Source organism: Ranitomeya variabilis, chromosome 2 (assembly GCF_051348905.1).
Source record: "Ranitomeya variabilis isolate aRanVar5 chromosome 2, aRanVar5.hap1, whole genome shotgun sequence".
Classification (NCBI taxonomy): domain Eukaryota; kingdom Metazoa; phylum Chordata; class Amphibia; order Anura; family Dendrobatidae; genus Ranitomeya; species Ranitomeya variabilis.
In genome coordinates, this window is record NC_135233.1 from 706406374 (window position 1) to 706421680 (window position 15307).

General features: G+C 43.2%; 1 protein-coding gene across 1 annotated transcript in view; it reads right to left on the bottom strand.

Annotated features, from left to right (window-relative positions):
* Nucleotides 1-15307, bottom strand: part of REV3L (REV3 like, DNA directed polymerase zeta catalytic subunit) — a 263811-nt gene that overhangs the window by 43889 nt on the left and 204615 nt on the right. Inside the window, exons 14-19 of the mRNA XM_077289474.1 lie at nt 12044-12942; nt 9638-9720; nt 8627-8752; nt 6090-6279; nt 4098-4203; nt 861-976 (exon numbers count right to left, since the gene is read on the bottom strand). Coding sequence (XP_077145589.1) covers nt 861-976; nt 4098-4203; nt 6090-6279; nt 8627-8752; nt 9638-9720; nt 12044-12942 — 1520 coding nt within the window. The remainder of the gene's footprint in view (nt 1-860; nt 977-4097; nt 4204-6089; nt 6280-8626; nt 8753-9637; nt 9721-12043; nt 12943-15307) is intronic.

Here is a 15307-nt window from a genome sequence, read left to right on the forward strand (position 1 = left end):
TGTAACGAATATATTCCTATATATAGGTATCATAATGCATATCATGGCTCACAAAAGGTGTTTTATTCAGAAAACCCGATATGAAGTCATGTTATCACGAAGAACCCATCAAAAAGGTTAATCCACCAGGCAAGCACAGACTGAGATGGGGACATTAGGATTTAGAACGTGTTGAGTTAAAACCATTTTTTATCATTCTGGAGTCACTGAAAGTTCTGTTTTGAAAAAAAAAAAAAGTGTGAAGTGGGACCCAAATTTGGTAAATTGGAAGCATTTATTGGGTGTCCATGTACCCAGTAATATGGATTCTAAAACTTTACTGGCCACCTATGTAGTGTCTTAAGAAGCTAGCATTTTTTTCTTCATTTTCCCATTTCAGGAGCTATTAATTTTTCTATTTTTACAGTCAATGCAGTTGCCTGACTGCTTGTTTTGTTTTGTGGAATGAATTGTATGTCAACATTTTAGGGTAAATATAATTCATTCACTAGACTACAATAATTTTGTTTGGTAGACGATGCAAAAAAAGTTTATATTTAGTGTTCATTGTGCGAGTTGCTTGAGTTATATTTATTATGCAAGTCAGGTTTTACTACAATACAAAGTTGTTGTTTTTTTATAGTTCTTGTGTCAACATATTGTGTGAGCTAGGGGGCTTTATGATCAACAATAGCAATCCTGGCATTTATTTTCATATATGGTACTCATTTATTTTTTATGCCGTCTCCTGCGCTGGTTAAACAATGTGATCTGGTCATGGAAACAGCAATATTCATTATTTTCACTTTTAATGTGGAAGAACACTTTGGGGACTTGAACTTCCAAGAGCTTGGTTTAATATTGACAGATTGTAAACACACCAGGTACTCTGGACATTTGCTGGCAAAGATCCACGTTAAGGGCGGATGCCCTCTGTAAAAGATAACCCCAGGAATGCATCTGGACTTCATATCCTAGCAGAATATCTGGGTCATACCTGTTTGAGAAGTCAAAGACAAAATATAAAAAAGTTATCATGCACATAGAAGGAACATTAGAACGTCGTTCTAAACTGTTAGACTGTTGGAAATAAGCCAATGAGTATTTGCACAGTGAAAACGATTCAATAAGGAACTTAAAGGAGTTCTCTCATCCTGGGCATTTCTGGCACATATACAGGATATCTGTCTTTCCTCTTATGCCTCCTGGAATAGAAAGGTGGCTGTATTTTGCCAATTGCCCCTTGGCTCTGTCCGCTTCTGTGCAGACCAAGGTTCAGCAAATTCTGTTAGCTGCACCTGTGCAAAAGTGAATGGAGCCGGGAAGTGGTCACCTAGATAAATCATATGATTGCCACCACCTTGATTCTTATTTACATCATATTTCTTCAAGTCTTAACTATTGACAATGGGAGCCTTAAGGTACCTTCACACTAAACGACTTTGCAAAGAGAACGACAACGATCCGTGACGTTGCAGCGTCCTGGATAGCGATATCGTTGTGTTTGACACGCAGCAGCGATCAGGATCCCGCTGTGATATCGCTGGTCGTTGCTGAAAGTCCAGAACTTTATTTGGTCGTCAGATCGGCGTGTATCGTCGTGTTTGACAGCAAAAGCAACGATGCCAGCAAAAGCAACGATGCCAGCGATGTTTTACAATGGTAACCAGGGTAAATATCGGGTTACTAAGCGCAGGGCCGCGCTTAGTAACTCGATGTTTACCCTGGTTACCAGTGTAAAATGTAAAAAAACAAACACTACATACTCACCTTCGCGTCCCCCGGCGTCCGCTTCCTGCACTGAGTGCCGGCCCTAACAGCAGAGCGGTGACGTCACCGCTGTGCTGTGCTTTCACTTTACGGCCAGCGCTCAGTCAGTGCAGGAAGCGGACGGCGGGGGACGCGAAGGTGAGTATGTACTGTTTGTTTTTTTTACATTTTACACTGGTAACCAGGGTAAACATCGGGTTACTAAGAGCGGCCCTGCACTTAGTAACCCGATATTTACCCTGGTTACCATTGTAAAACATCGCTGGTATCATTGCTTTTGCTGTCAAACACAACGATACACGGCGATCTGACGACCAAATAAAGTTCTGAACTTTAATCAACGACCAGCGATATCACAGCAGGATCCTGATCGCTGCTGCGTGTCAAACACAACGATATCGCTATCCAGGACGCTGCAACGTCACGGATCGCTAGCGATATCGTTTAGTGTGACGGTACCTTTACTCGTGTACTATAAGCAACCTGAGTGGCCCAAATGTGCCACCAGACTTGTCTTCCATTGAGCACATCTTAGACATCATTGGTTGGCAACTGCAAAGGGAGCTGCCAGGAGTGGATCTTGATGACTTGTGTGCCCTTGTGCATTCAGCGTGGCAGAACCTTCCTCAGACAACTTAACCTCACTGCTAGCATGCTAATGCTCATACGCTATACTGAATAAATTAAAACGTTTGAAAATGTTGTTTCCATTTTTTTTATCATTTGCGCATGATTAAAGGGAACCTGTCATCTAGCTCTTCTACCCCAAACTAATGCCATATATGTAACGCGAATTACATTGATACCATTAATCTAGAAATCTGGGTTTATCTTTTATAGAAATGTATTGTTGAATTATTCTACAAATAAGACAAGTGTACGGGGAGGGAAAATTACTTACAGCTCTGCTACTTCTCTTCCCTTTTATCCGCTTGCTGCTTGTCTTCATTCAGTGATTGAAAGGTCCACCTTCTTTCAGTGACTAGCCTTTCCTCCTCCAAAATGTAATGTAAGAGCCATCATTCACCTGGGGTGGTGTTTGTACACTAAGGTCCTAATGAAGAAAATAGTCTGGCACGGTCTGCATAATTTGCATATCACGCTAGACATACCGTCTTCTTCCCTCCTGCTGTTCGTTACTGTGCCCGTCGTCCAAGTGAAGAGAACTGCCAGCATCTGGCGTGATTGGCAAACTATAAAGATTGTGCCAGACACCGACAGTCTTCGCCATCAGGAACCTACTTGTGCATCTATCCCTTCGGGAAATGATGCCTGTCTCAAGTAGAAGAGGACAGTCGCTGAAAGAGTGACTTGTCAATCACTGACAGGAGGTGAATAGGGAAGAGAGGCAGCAGAGCTGTAATTGCACTGCCTGCCCAATGAACGTGAGCATACATTTCTCTAAAACGTAAACCTAGATTTCTAAAAAAAAATAAATAAAAAAAAAAAATATGGAGGTAATCTACACTACAGTGCCCTTATATAGATAGCACTAGTTGGGGTATAAAAACCTGATGACTGGTTTCCTTTAAGGCTATGTTCACATGTTGTGTTTTTGATGTGTTAAAAAAAAAATCTGATTCAACTTAATCAGGTTTTGGCACCAAAAACGCAGCAAAACCTGATACCTGAGTTTTTGCAGTGTTTTTTGCAGTGCATATTGCTACACTGAAAGAACGGACATGCTGCATTTTGCAAAAACACAGCTCTTTGACAAAACGGTCAGGAAAAAAAATGTGCGTGCATGAGATTTCTGAAATCTCATAGATTTTGCTGGTATTGGGAAACATAGGTGAAAATTTGCTTTAAAAAACGCATCAAAAAACGCTGCAAAAGCGCAACATGTGAACATAACCTCTCATGTCTAGAGAACCTGTCACTTCCATAACTTTTCCTTTTTGGTGTTGTAATTTTAATGTAGAGGAGAGTATAAGGAAGTTGATTTGAATTGAAGTATAAAAACATTTGTAAGGAAATTTCTTTACAGGATATCTATATGTAAAATACAGGGCCGTCAGCTCCAGAGGTTTTATTGTAGGTACAACAATGGAAAAAATAAATTCTTAGAGGGGTCAGAGCAAATTATATGACATGACCTATTTCCTAAAAGTATGGCACACAATTGAAAAGAATACATTAAAGAATTACAATGCAGATTTCCACAGATGGGACCCCAAGTGTGAGTGTATCGGAATATGGACAGTTATGGGTTTAAAGTTATGAGGTCACTATATTTACTCCCAATAAGTGGCACATGAAAGACAGTTTCTACCAAGAAAATAAAAATGCTACTGGATCGTATTTCCAAAGAACACCATCTACTCTTCTCAACACAAAACAGTGTATACCTCCTGGTTAAGTTGATGAATTGCTCAAAGAGTTCTTTTTCATCACTGACGTATGTTGTCTGAAAGCCTGTGATTCCAGATCGGGTTAATAACGGTTTTCTGGCATCTGAAAAAATTAAATCCCAAGAAAATATACATTAAAAATGCAGCTCAGGACCTATGTTATTGTAAAGTGGTGTATGACTTTCATCGTTGCTGGTAAATGTGCTAATTCCTGCCTGTCAGTGACAGCCTTAAGTTATTGTTTAGTGCATTTCAGTAACCACAAATGATAAGAAACACTTTAATAAATGCTGTGACCCCATTAGCTCCTTTTAAACTATGCTAAGCAGCATCACCACTAAAGAGGATAATGCATTGCAAGTTGGCACGGAGCATGGAAAGATTCGCATATGTAAAACAGAGGCAGTTAAAGTTAAGTACATACTCTGCTGCATGGCCAAAATCACGTTTATGAACAAATTAACATGTCCTAGCAATCTAGCTTTCAGCCATGCAGTATGGAGAAACACACGTTTTTATGTGTTTCGCCTGTACTTGCTGCATGTTCGGACACTATATATCATAGTAAAAAAAAATTAAAAATGAGCATATACCGTATTTTTCGAACTATAAGACGCACTGGACCATAAGACACCCCCAAATTTTCAGAAGGAAAATGGGGAGAAAAATGATTGCGTCAATTGGGGGTCCATCTTACAGTCCTGAATTCAGTTTATCCGGGGATGATCGGCAGCAAAGTCACAAGGGCTGTTTGGAGGTCCGGTGAGGATATGACCCAGACTGGTGCGCAGGTTTGGCGGTTTGGGGGGCTACGGCGACATTTTGTGAAAGCCTGGAGCCCCCGCACATCCATTGCTGCAATATGATGGTCTCCAGGAAATCCCATCAGAGTCTGGCGCTGCAGGGCAATGATCTCGCTCCCATCCCAGCCTGGTGCTGCAGGTTTGGTGGTGCTCGGTGATGCGGGGGTACGGCGACATTTTGTGAAAGCCCGAAGCCCCGCACTTCTATTGCCTCGATGCTGTGGCCTCGGGGAATGTGGCCTCCGGAGGCGGCGCATGTGCAGATTGAGATCTCGGAGCAGAGATCTCAATCTGTACATGCGCCGAATCTGGCGAACATTTTTAAGGAGGCCAGATTGATTCCCCAGGCTAGGCGCAGATTGAGATCTCGGCAACAAGATTTCGTCCCAAGATCTCAATCAGCGCATGCGCCGCCTCCGGTGGCCATTTTCCCGGAGGCCACAGCATCGAGGAAATAGAAGTTCAGGGGCTCCAGGCTTTCACAAAATGTCGCCGGAGCCCCCCGCACACCACCGAACCTGCTGCCACCACGCTAACTATAAGTACATTCTGACTATACGACTCACCCCGTTTTCCCCAAATAAAAATTTGGGAAAAAAGTGCATCTTATAGTCTGAAAAACACGGTACCCTGTAGTAACTTAATAAATAAATAACAGTACATGTAAATAACAGAGTACTTCGTTAACACTATTTTGATTTAAAAAAAACCATAAAAGCCATCCCACTGTGACAAGGTGTACCCAACCAGGATGGTCCTAACTCTAGTGTTAACACCTCACCTTGGGTCTGATGACCCTAATTTAGATGGGGGCAGAGAAGGACCCAGGCCGGATTGCTCAGACACTTACGCATGGAAAGCAATATAAATAAAATTTTCAACTCAAAAAGGGGAGCCATGCCGCAATATGTACAAAGTACGAGAAACTATAGCAAAACCAAAGAAATGAATCGGAGCACAATTTGGTTTTGCTCTATACTAACTCTGAGGCAAAAAAAAAATGTGTACAGGCACCTATAAAGATGATTAGGTGTCAGAACTGCATGAATGAGTATTACATACAGGCTGAAAAGTTTATTGAAGATTACAAACTTTGACCAGTCATTAGGAATCTAAATGAACAAATGTCTGCTAAATCACTTAAAAATCTAATCTATAAATAAAGCCATTACAAGAATGTATGCACCTTTATCCGCAGATGTTTCATGTGCAATCACAATTGCACCAGCCATTTCTTTCTGGTCAGTTCCTGGGAGCAGATAGTCTGATGACAGACAGTAAAATAGAGCACAGATGGGGTCAAATTCAGGATCTGGCTCCAAGTCTCGGCGAGTTCTTGCATGTAACTCCATGCACATGAGCGTCAGGTGCTGCACCTATAACAAGAAGGGACAAGGTAATTATCAGCGAGAGTCACATGATGCCCAGAAAGACATGTTATCGAATAGATTGTGTGGGTAATGAATAACACTGAGGCTATGTGCACACGTTCAGGATTTTTAGCGTTTTTTTTTCGCGATTTTTCGTCTGTTTTCCGCTGAAAAAACGCTAAAAAAAGGCTTAATCAATCATGCCATCATTTTTAATGCATTCCGCATTTTTTGTGCACATGCTGCGTTTTTTTCCAAGGCGGAATTGCATTCCGGAAAAAAAAACACCATGTTCATTCTTTGTGCGGAATCGCGGCGATTCCGCACAAATAGGAATGCATTGATCTGCTTACTTCCCGCATGGGACTATGCCCACCATGTGGGAAGTAAGCGGATCATGTGTGGTTGGTACCCAGGGTGGAGGAGAGGAGACTCCCCTCCAGGCCCTGGGAACCATATACCTGTATAAAAAATTTTTTTTTTAAAAATCCAAAAATCGTGATATTCTCAACTTCCGGCGGCCCCTGCAGTCTTCCCGCTCTTTGCAATGCTCCCGTTCCCAGTAATGCTTTGCGACAATGACCTGTGATGACGTAGCAGTTTTGCGAAACGGCTACATCACCTGGGGTCATTGCTGCGAGGCATTACTGGGAACGGGAGCTGCCAGGAGCATCGCGAGGAGCGGGAAGTCTGCGGGGGCCGTCAGAAGGCGAGAATATCACGATTCTTTATTTATTATTTTTAACATTATATCTTTTTACTATTGATGCTGCATAGGCAGCATCAATAGTAAAAAGTTGGTCACATTTGTCAAACACTCTGTTTGACAAGTGTGACCAACCCTGTCAATCAGTTTTCCATGCGATGCTACAGATCGCTTGGAAAACACTAGCATTCTGCAAGCTAATTACGCTTGTAAAATGCTAGTGTTCAGTGGGAATACGCATGCCAATTCTGCATGCGTTATACCCGCGGCAGGGAGTTGCAGAATTGCTGTGGAAATTTCAGCGGAAATTCTGCAACCTGTGCACATAGCCTGAATGTATTTTGGGAGGTTGTCTTAGTACTGCCACTTCCAATTACCAAAACACACAGTACCGCATTCTTCCGACCATAAGACGCACTTTTTTTCCTCCAAATTTAGGAAAGTGTGGGTGCGTCGTATGGTCGGAATGTAGCATGTGGGGAGGGGGGGGGGGGGGCAGCGGCTAGTTGGATCGCACTGTGATCCCACTTGCAGGAGGCAGAAAAATGTCTCAGCTGCCCACATGGTCCCGATGATTAAAGTGCAGTGAATAGTAATTAGCCGCTTCCCCGCCCACCTGTCAGCTGAGCAGTGAGCGGGGAACAGCCATTGAATACGCCTTCACTTAGACAGGGACACACATGGTTTCCTCAGCGCTGGATTCCTGCAGCAGCTGGGAACATCTGGGTGTCCGGTGGAGGAGGCAGCAGCAGGGGGGCCAGAGGGGACAAGATCGCTGCATACCTGCCTGGCTGTGCTGGATGCTGAGGCATAAGGACCTGTGTGATGTCATGAAGAGACCAGGCTGGAGCATCACATGATGGCAGAGCCCTCCCTCTTCTGATGTCATCACAGGGCCTTTAGACACCACACTAGAATCTGCAAGCTTCCTCTTATGACCTGTGCTGTGGAGAGGCAACAAGAGGGAGGACTGTGTGTGCAGTCATGGGATCCTCCAGCTTTTCACCTCACCACAGTGGCTGGCTGGCTGCGACAATTAAAAGGTTAGTCTTTACAACACACAAAGCACTCTGCCACTCCTGTGGTGAACTATAACTCCCAGCATGCCATAGCATCTGCAGGACATGCTGGGAGTTATAGTTCTCCCAATGGGATCTTAAAGCAGCACTCCAGTGTTATTTTTCAATTCTGGAGTGGTGCTTTAAATATTAGCCCTGTGCCCCCATCCTTATACTCACCCTCCAGCGTCTTCATATAGTACTTTACAGACACCACACTGGTCCCGCAGCGCCATCTTCTACCCATAGCTTCCAATATAATAACATACTATTATATATAACACCACCACATATAATAATATGTTATTAAATTTTACCACATTTTTTTTTTTTGCTTCAAATATTTTTTTTGCTTATTTTCCACCTCTAAAACCTGGGTGCGTCTTATAGTCCGGTGTGTCTTATATTCCGAAAAATAAGGTATATGACTGGATCTCTCAATGTGGAAGAAAACTAAAAGAATGGATTTAAAACGATGATTTGTGAAAGAAAGACATCATGGACAGGTCACAGACGCAGACTGCTCTTTATGCTGTGTGGCTAGCTCCATTTCTACTCTGTATTCTTCCTTTGGGCAATAAATTCTTACCTCATGCAAGGCCTTGGCATCTTGTAAATTCTGTACATTGACTTTGAAGCCATAAGAGTTATTTAGAGATGGACCCTCAATCTGAGAAGTTTCTTTCTTCACATCAGCCATGGCAGCAAACTGATTCTAAGCATAAGTAGGAAGAAAAAGCTTTATCACCATTAACACATATATACAAAGACAAACAACAGAGTATAATGTAGATCATTCTAGAAAAAAGACTTCATCGTATAATATGAGAAAATGTGCCTGGTGTCTTCCCAACACTAGAAGCATTTACCAAAAAAAGTCTTTCTTTTCAAACCATACAGTGTATACTTTGGATTGCATGCCATATATAGCGCTTAGCCTACTGGCGCTGGCCGTCTATTGGTCAGTAGCCTGCAGCCTTTAGGCTCCCTCACTAACCAATTAGATGGCACAATTATCAGTTGCAGAGAGTGGCGATCTGCAGGCTATGAGGGGTAGTCAACTCTCCCCACCTTCGGACAAATAACATACATCCATACAAAGTGAGAGTTGCTGCTCTCTCCTCCCCAGATGTATGTGACACGTCCAAAGGTGGCGAGACTGAGAAGCCACAGATTGGCTACAGGGATCGCGAGCCCCAGAATAGCCAGTTCTGACATCGTAGGAAAGGCTCAGGCACAAGAGGTGAATAAAAGTGTTATTACTTTAATTTGGATTTGGATAAGAATTAACAAGGCGTTGACCAGGTAGTGGACAACCAACCTCTTTAAAGTGACGGTATACCCTAGCAATCTCTTTATAAGTTGCAAAAAACATTTTAAAGTGACAATTTAATGGCACATCCTATAGGTTCATCCTATAAAGTTCAGAAATCAAATTTGCACCAATATGACATCCCAGCAGCTTGGCATCTGACACCATAGACTGCAATGGGAGCTGTATAAAGAAAAAAAGAATAGCTTACTCTGAGGGAGTATCTAGCTACTTATTTCATTTCGTATTTTTCAAGATAGTCATGAAAGCAACGCATGCCATACCTACCTTTAACTGAGTAGTTAGCAGGACTCGACGCAGCTTATCAGGGTTTGCCCCTCTTCTTTGACTCATCTTTTGAAATCGGACTTCTAGAAGACAAATTGAACCTAAATATGTCAGAATCAGCTAATTAAAACATACACTACAGAAAAAGTAATCTAAATGATATACAGTGCCTTGCGAAAGTATTCGGCCCCCTGGAACTTTTCTAACTTTTCCCACATATCATGCTTCAAACATAAAGATACCAAATGTAAATTTTTGGTGAAGAATCAACAACAAGTGGAACACGATTGTTAAGTTAAAAGGGAACCTGTCACCCCCAAAATCGTGAGTGAGGTAAGCCCATCGGCATCAGGGGCTTATCTACAGCAGTCTGGAATGATGTAGATAAGCCCCCGATCCTAAAAGATGAGCAAAAGACCTTAGATTATACTCACCCAGGGGCGTTCCCGCTGTTGGTCCGGCGCCTCCCATCTTCATCAGATGATGTCCTCTTCTGGTCTTCACGCTGCAGCTCCAGCGCAGGCCTACTTTGTCTGCCCTGTTGAGGGCAGAGCAAAGTACTGCAGTGCGCAGGCGCCGGGAAAGGTCAGAGAGGCCCAGCACCTGCGCATTGCAGTACTTTGCTCTGCCCTCAACAATTTATTGGTTATTTTACATTTTTGTGGAAATTCAAAAGCTAAAAAGTTAGGCGTGCAATATTATTCGGGCCCTTTACTTTCAGTGCAGCAAACTCACTCCAGAAGTTCATTGTGGATCTCTGAATGATTCAATGTTGTCATAAATGCCTAATGACGTTAAATATAATCCACCTGTGTGTAATCAAGTATCCGCAGAAATGCACCTGCTCTGTGATAGTCTCAGGGTTTTGTTTGAAGCACAGAGAGCATCATGAAGACCAAGGAACACAACAGGCAGGTCCGTGACACTGTTGTGGAGAAGTTTAAAGCTAGACTTGGATACAAAATAATTTCCAAAACTTTTAAACATCCCACGGAGCACTGTGCAAGCGATCATATTGAAATGGAAGGAGCATCATACCACTGCAAATCTACTAAGACCCGGCTGTCCCTCTAAACCTTCATCTGAAACAAGGAGAAGACTGACCAGAGATGCAGCCAAAAGGCCCATGATCACTCTGGATGAACTGCAGAGATCTACAGATGAGGTGGGACAGTCTATCCGTATAACAACAACAATCAGTTGTACAAAGAAGAATGGGCAAGAATTTCAGTCTCTCGATGTACAAAACTGATAGAGACATACCCCAAGCGACTTGCAGCTGTAATTGCAGCAAAAGGTGGCGCAACAAAGTATTAAGTTAAAGGGGCCAAATAATATTGCACGCCCCACTTTTCAGTTTTTGAATTTCCACCAAAATTTTAAATAACCAATACATTTTGTTCAACTTCACAATTGTGTTCCACTTGTTGTTCATTTTTCACCAAAAATTTACATTTCGTATCTTTATGTTTGAAGCATGATATGTGGGAAAAGGTTGAAAAGTTCGAGGGGGCCGAATACTTTCGCAAGGCACTATATATATATATATATATATATATATATATATATATATATATATATATATATATATATATATATATATATATATAATCTTCAAGGGGTGCACTGGGAAATAAAAGCCACTTATAACATGAAACAAATTGTTAGAAAAAAATTTTTTTGTAATTCAGCGATTGGTTCAGAATTCTAAATTGTTTAGCAGTTTCTAATAAAGCAAGAGGCCAGAGCAGAAATGGCTAAAATAACTAAGACTATTTCAACTCCGCTAAATTGCAATGATTTTTTGATAACTACACTTTAGGCCTCTTTCACACGTCCTGATATTTCCGGTACCGGAAAAACCGGTACCGGAGATATCCGTTTCCGTATGTCCGTGTGCTCAAGTGGCACATCAGTGTGGCACACGTGCGGCATCCGTGTGCCGCCTGAGGACCACACGGACCGTGCAGGAGAGACAGCGCTACAATAAGCATGTGGTGCTGAAGGCAGAGTTCATCTCTTCTCCCCCAGCGTTCGTTGGAAAGAAGAGATGAAAGATCTTTTTTTTGGGGGGGGGGAGGGGGGGTGAAAAATAAATTTTGCATGTGCCCCCCGCCTCCCCCCTCAGTGCGCCGCCTGGTCCCTTGCCGCAGAAATACTCACCTAGCTTCCGCGATGTCTCCTCTGTCCTCTCCGCGCTGGCAGCTTCTCCTGTGTGAGCGGTCACGTGGTGCCGCTCATTACAGTCAGGGAATATTCACTGCACCTGACCGCTGCAGTCAATCATTGGGATGAGCCATTGATAAGTGATACGTGTTCAAATCCGAAAAATTATCAGATCATTTAAATGGAGCTTTAAGCAGCCCTATAAGCCAAATACATTTCTACATTAGTTATGTTACATACCAGATGTTACTGGAGTAAGCGATATCAAATCGGGAGATTCTGGCCTTTCAGCGACTGGTGTACTATGTAGACAGACCCGTTTGGATTTGTGCCTTTTCTGTTTCAGTGGAGGAGGTGAAGGTGTTGATATTCTTACTTCACTTTTCACACTCCTCACAGTTTTTTTACAGACATCTGCCATGAGCTGATCATCTGGGGACGGAATCATATTTTCCTCTCTCCAGTCTTTGCAGTCTTCAGGAGATGGTTTATGATCCAAACATTCAAGGTTCTGCCAAGGTGTTAACATTGGTGATGCTGGTGATACAGCGCTATCGGACATGTCATTTTCCTTAGTCCTTTCACTTAGTTCAATATTGGCGTCTCCAGGCGGTGAATCCGTTAACCCTTCACAGCAGTCTGAAACAGGCAAGGAAGGAGAAGGGCTGGCTATATCGATCTTTACGTTATCTTGGTTCCCTGGCTGATCTTCTGAACTTGCAGGCTGTGCCAATAAAACCTGTACTTCCTTTGGGGGCAAGCTACTGCAGCCAGTGGGTGCTGGAACAGTCTTCATAGTTTTATCACTTGTCTCTTCAATTAAGGGAACTTTACTTGATGCCTTTGAAGACTCATACTGTTCTTTTGCCTGAAGCCATAGCTCAACCCTCTCGGGAGCAGGTGCGTTTTTACAGGGCATGATCACAAGCTTTTTATCATCGTCAAGATTCAGTTTATGCTTCTCTTGCTCCATGATCAGTCTGTTCATTCGAGTGGGTGATACAGGCCTAGGGTTTTGCGTCATTGCAGAAAAGGCTGTCTTCCACAGCCCGAGTCCCTCCATTGAAAAATCCCCTTCGAACTCAGAAAGATTATTTGCTAGTTTTGTCTCAATGGCGAGAATGCGACCTCCAACCTCTCTGCAGAGAAACAATTAGAGAAAATAATTGTGGCTCCAATAAGCAAACAGTTAATCAGGCAACAGAAATTCTCCTCACAGTAAAGTAATTTGGTGGAGGTCATAATTACCCCATCGGCATGATTGCATTACAGGGGAAAAATGGGGGCAATAGGCTACTTAAAGCGAACCGGTCAGCAAGAATTTGCTAAGCTAACTACAGACACTGTCAGGTTGGCGCTTATATACAGATTAAAATACCTTGGTTGACAAAATCCATCTTGAGGTTGTTGTTTAACCCCTTCCCGACCTGTGACACAGCGTATGCGTCATGAAAGTCGGTGCCAATCTGACCTGTGACGCATATGCTGTGTCACAGAATGATCGCGTCCCTGCAGGTCAGGTGAAAGGGTAACTGAAATTTTACCCGACCTGCAGGAACAGGGGGGCTTGTACCTGAGCCCGGGGGGGTAGTGGCTTTGCCCCCCCCCCCCCCCCCCCGTGGCTACGATCGCTCTGATTGGCTGTTGAAAGTGAAACAGTCAATCAGAGCAATCATAGTATTTCACCAATGAAACTTGGTGAAATATTACAATCCAGCCATGGCCGATGCTGCAATATCCTCGGTCACGGCTGTAGACCACTGTCTGCCCCCACCACTGACTGACGGCGGCGATCTGCCGCCGCTGTCAGTCTTTCCTCCCCTCCGTACTGTCCTCAGCTCCCCCCGTGCTCCGATCCCACCCCCTGAGTCCCGGTGTCCCTCACGGTTTCCGTCCGTCTTCTCCAATGGGCGCCTCCATCTTCCAAAATGTCGAGCACATGAGCAGTGCGCCCGCCGAATCTGTCGGCCGGCAGATTCGTTCATTCTTTCATTCAAGATACATTTTGATCACTGTGATCAAAATTAAAAAAATAGTAAATACCCCCCCCCTTTATTACCCCCATAGGTAGGGTAAATAATGAAATAAAGAAAATATATTTATTTTTATTTTTCCACTAGGGTTAGAATTAGGGTTGGAATTAGGGTTAGGGTTGGGAATAGGCTATGTGCACACAGTGCGGATTTGGCTGCGGATCTGCAGCGGATTGGTTGCTGCGGATTCGCAGCAGTTTTCCATCCGGTTTACAGTACAATGTAAACCTATGGAAAATCCACTGTGCCCATGGTGCGGAAAATACCACGCTGAATCACGGTGTTGTGTTTTCTGCAGCATGACAATTCTTTGTGCGGATTCCGCAGCGTTTTACACCTGGTCCTCAATAGGAATCTGCAGTTGTAAAACCGAAGGTGAAATCCGGCCAAAAAACACAGGAAATCCACAGGTAAAGTACGTTTTACCTGCGGATTTTTAAAAAACGGTGTGGAAAAATTTGCAACGTGGGCACATAGCCTTAGGGTTGGAATAAGAGTTAGGGTTGGAATTAGAGTTAGGGTTGAAATTAGGGTTAAGATTAGGGTTAGGGGTGTGTTGGTGTTAGGGTTGCGATTAGGGTTATGGTTAGGGTTGGAGTTAAAATTAAGAGGTTTCCACTGTTTAGGCATATCAGGGGGTCTCCAAACGCGACATGGCACCACCAATGATTCCAGCCAATCTTGTGTTCAAAAAGTCAAATGGTGCTTCCTCCCTTCCGAGCCCCAACGTGCGCCCAAACAGTGGTTTATGCAAACATATGGGGCATAAGCGTACTCAGGAATAATTGCACAACAACTTTGGGGGTCTAATTTCTCCTGTTAGCCTTGGGAAAATAAAAAATTGGGGGCTAAACAATTATTTTTGTGGGGAAAAAAATGTTTTATTATTTTCACGGCTCTGCGTTATAAACTTCTGTGAAGTACTTGGGGGTTCAAAGTGCTCACCACACATCTAGATAAGTTCCTTGGGGTCTAGTTTCCAAAATGGGGTCACTTGTGGGGGAGCTCCAATGTTTAGGCACACAGGGGCTCTCCAAACGCGACATTGTGTCCACTAACGGCTGGAGCTAATTTTTAATTCAAAAAGTCAAATGGCGCTCCTTCCCTTCCGAGCGCCCAAAAAGTGGTCCCCCCCCACATATGGAGTTTCAACGTACTCAGGACAAACTGGACAACTTTCAGGGTCCAGATTCTCCTTTTACCCTTGGGAAAATAAAAAAAAATGGTGCTAAAAGATCATTTTTGTGACTAAAAAGTAAAATGTTCATTTTTTCTGCTGCTGTGAAACACCTGAAGAGTTAATAACCTTTGTGAAGGTGGTTTTGAGCACCTTGAGGGGTGCAGTTTTTAGAATGGTGTTACTTTGGGATATTTCCAGCCATATAGACCTCTCAAACTGACTTCAAATGTGAGGTAGTCCCTAAAAAAATGGTTTTGTAAATTTTGCTGTAAAAATGAGAAATGGCTGGTC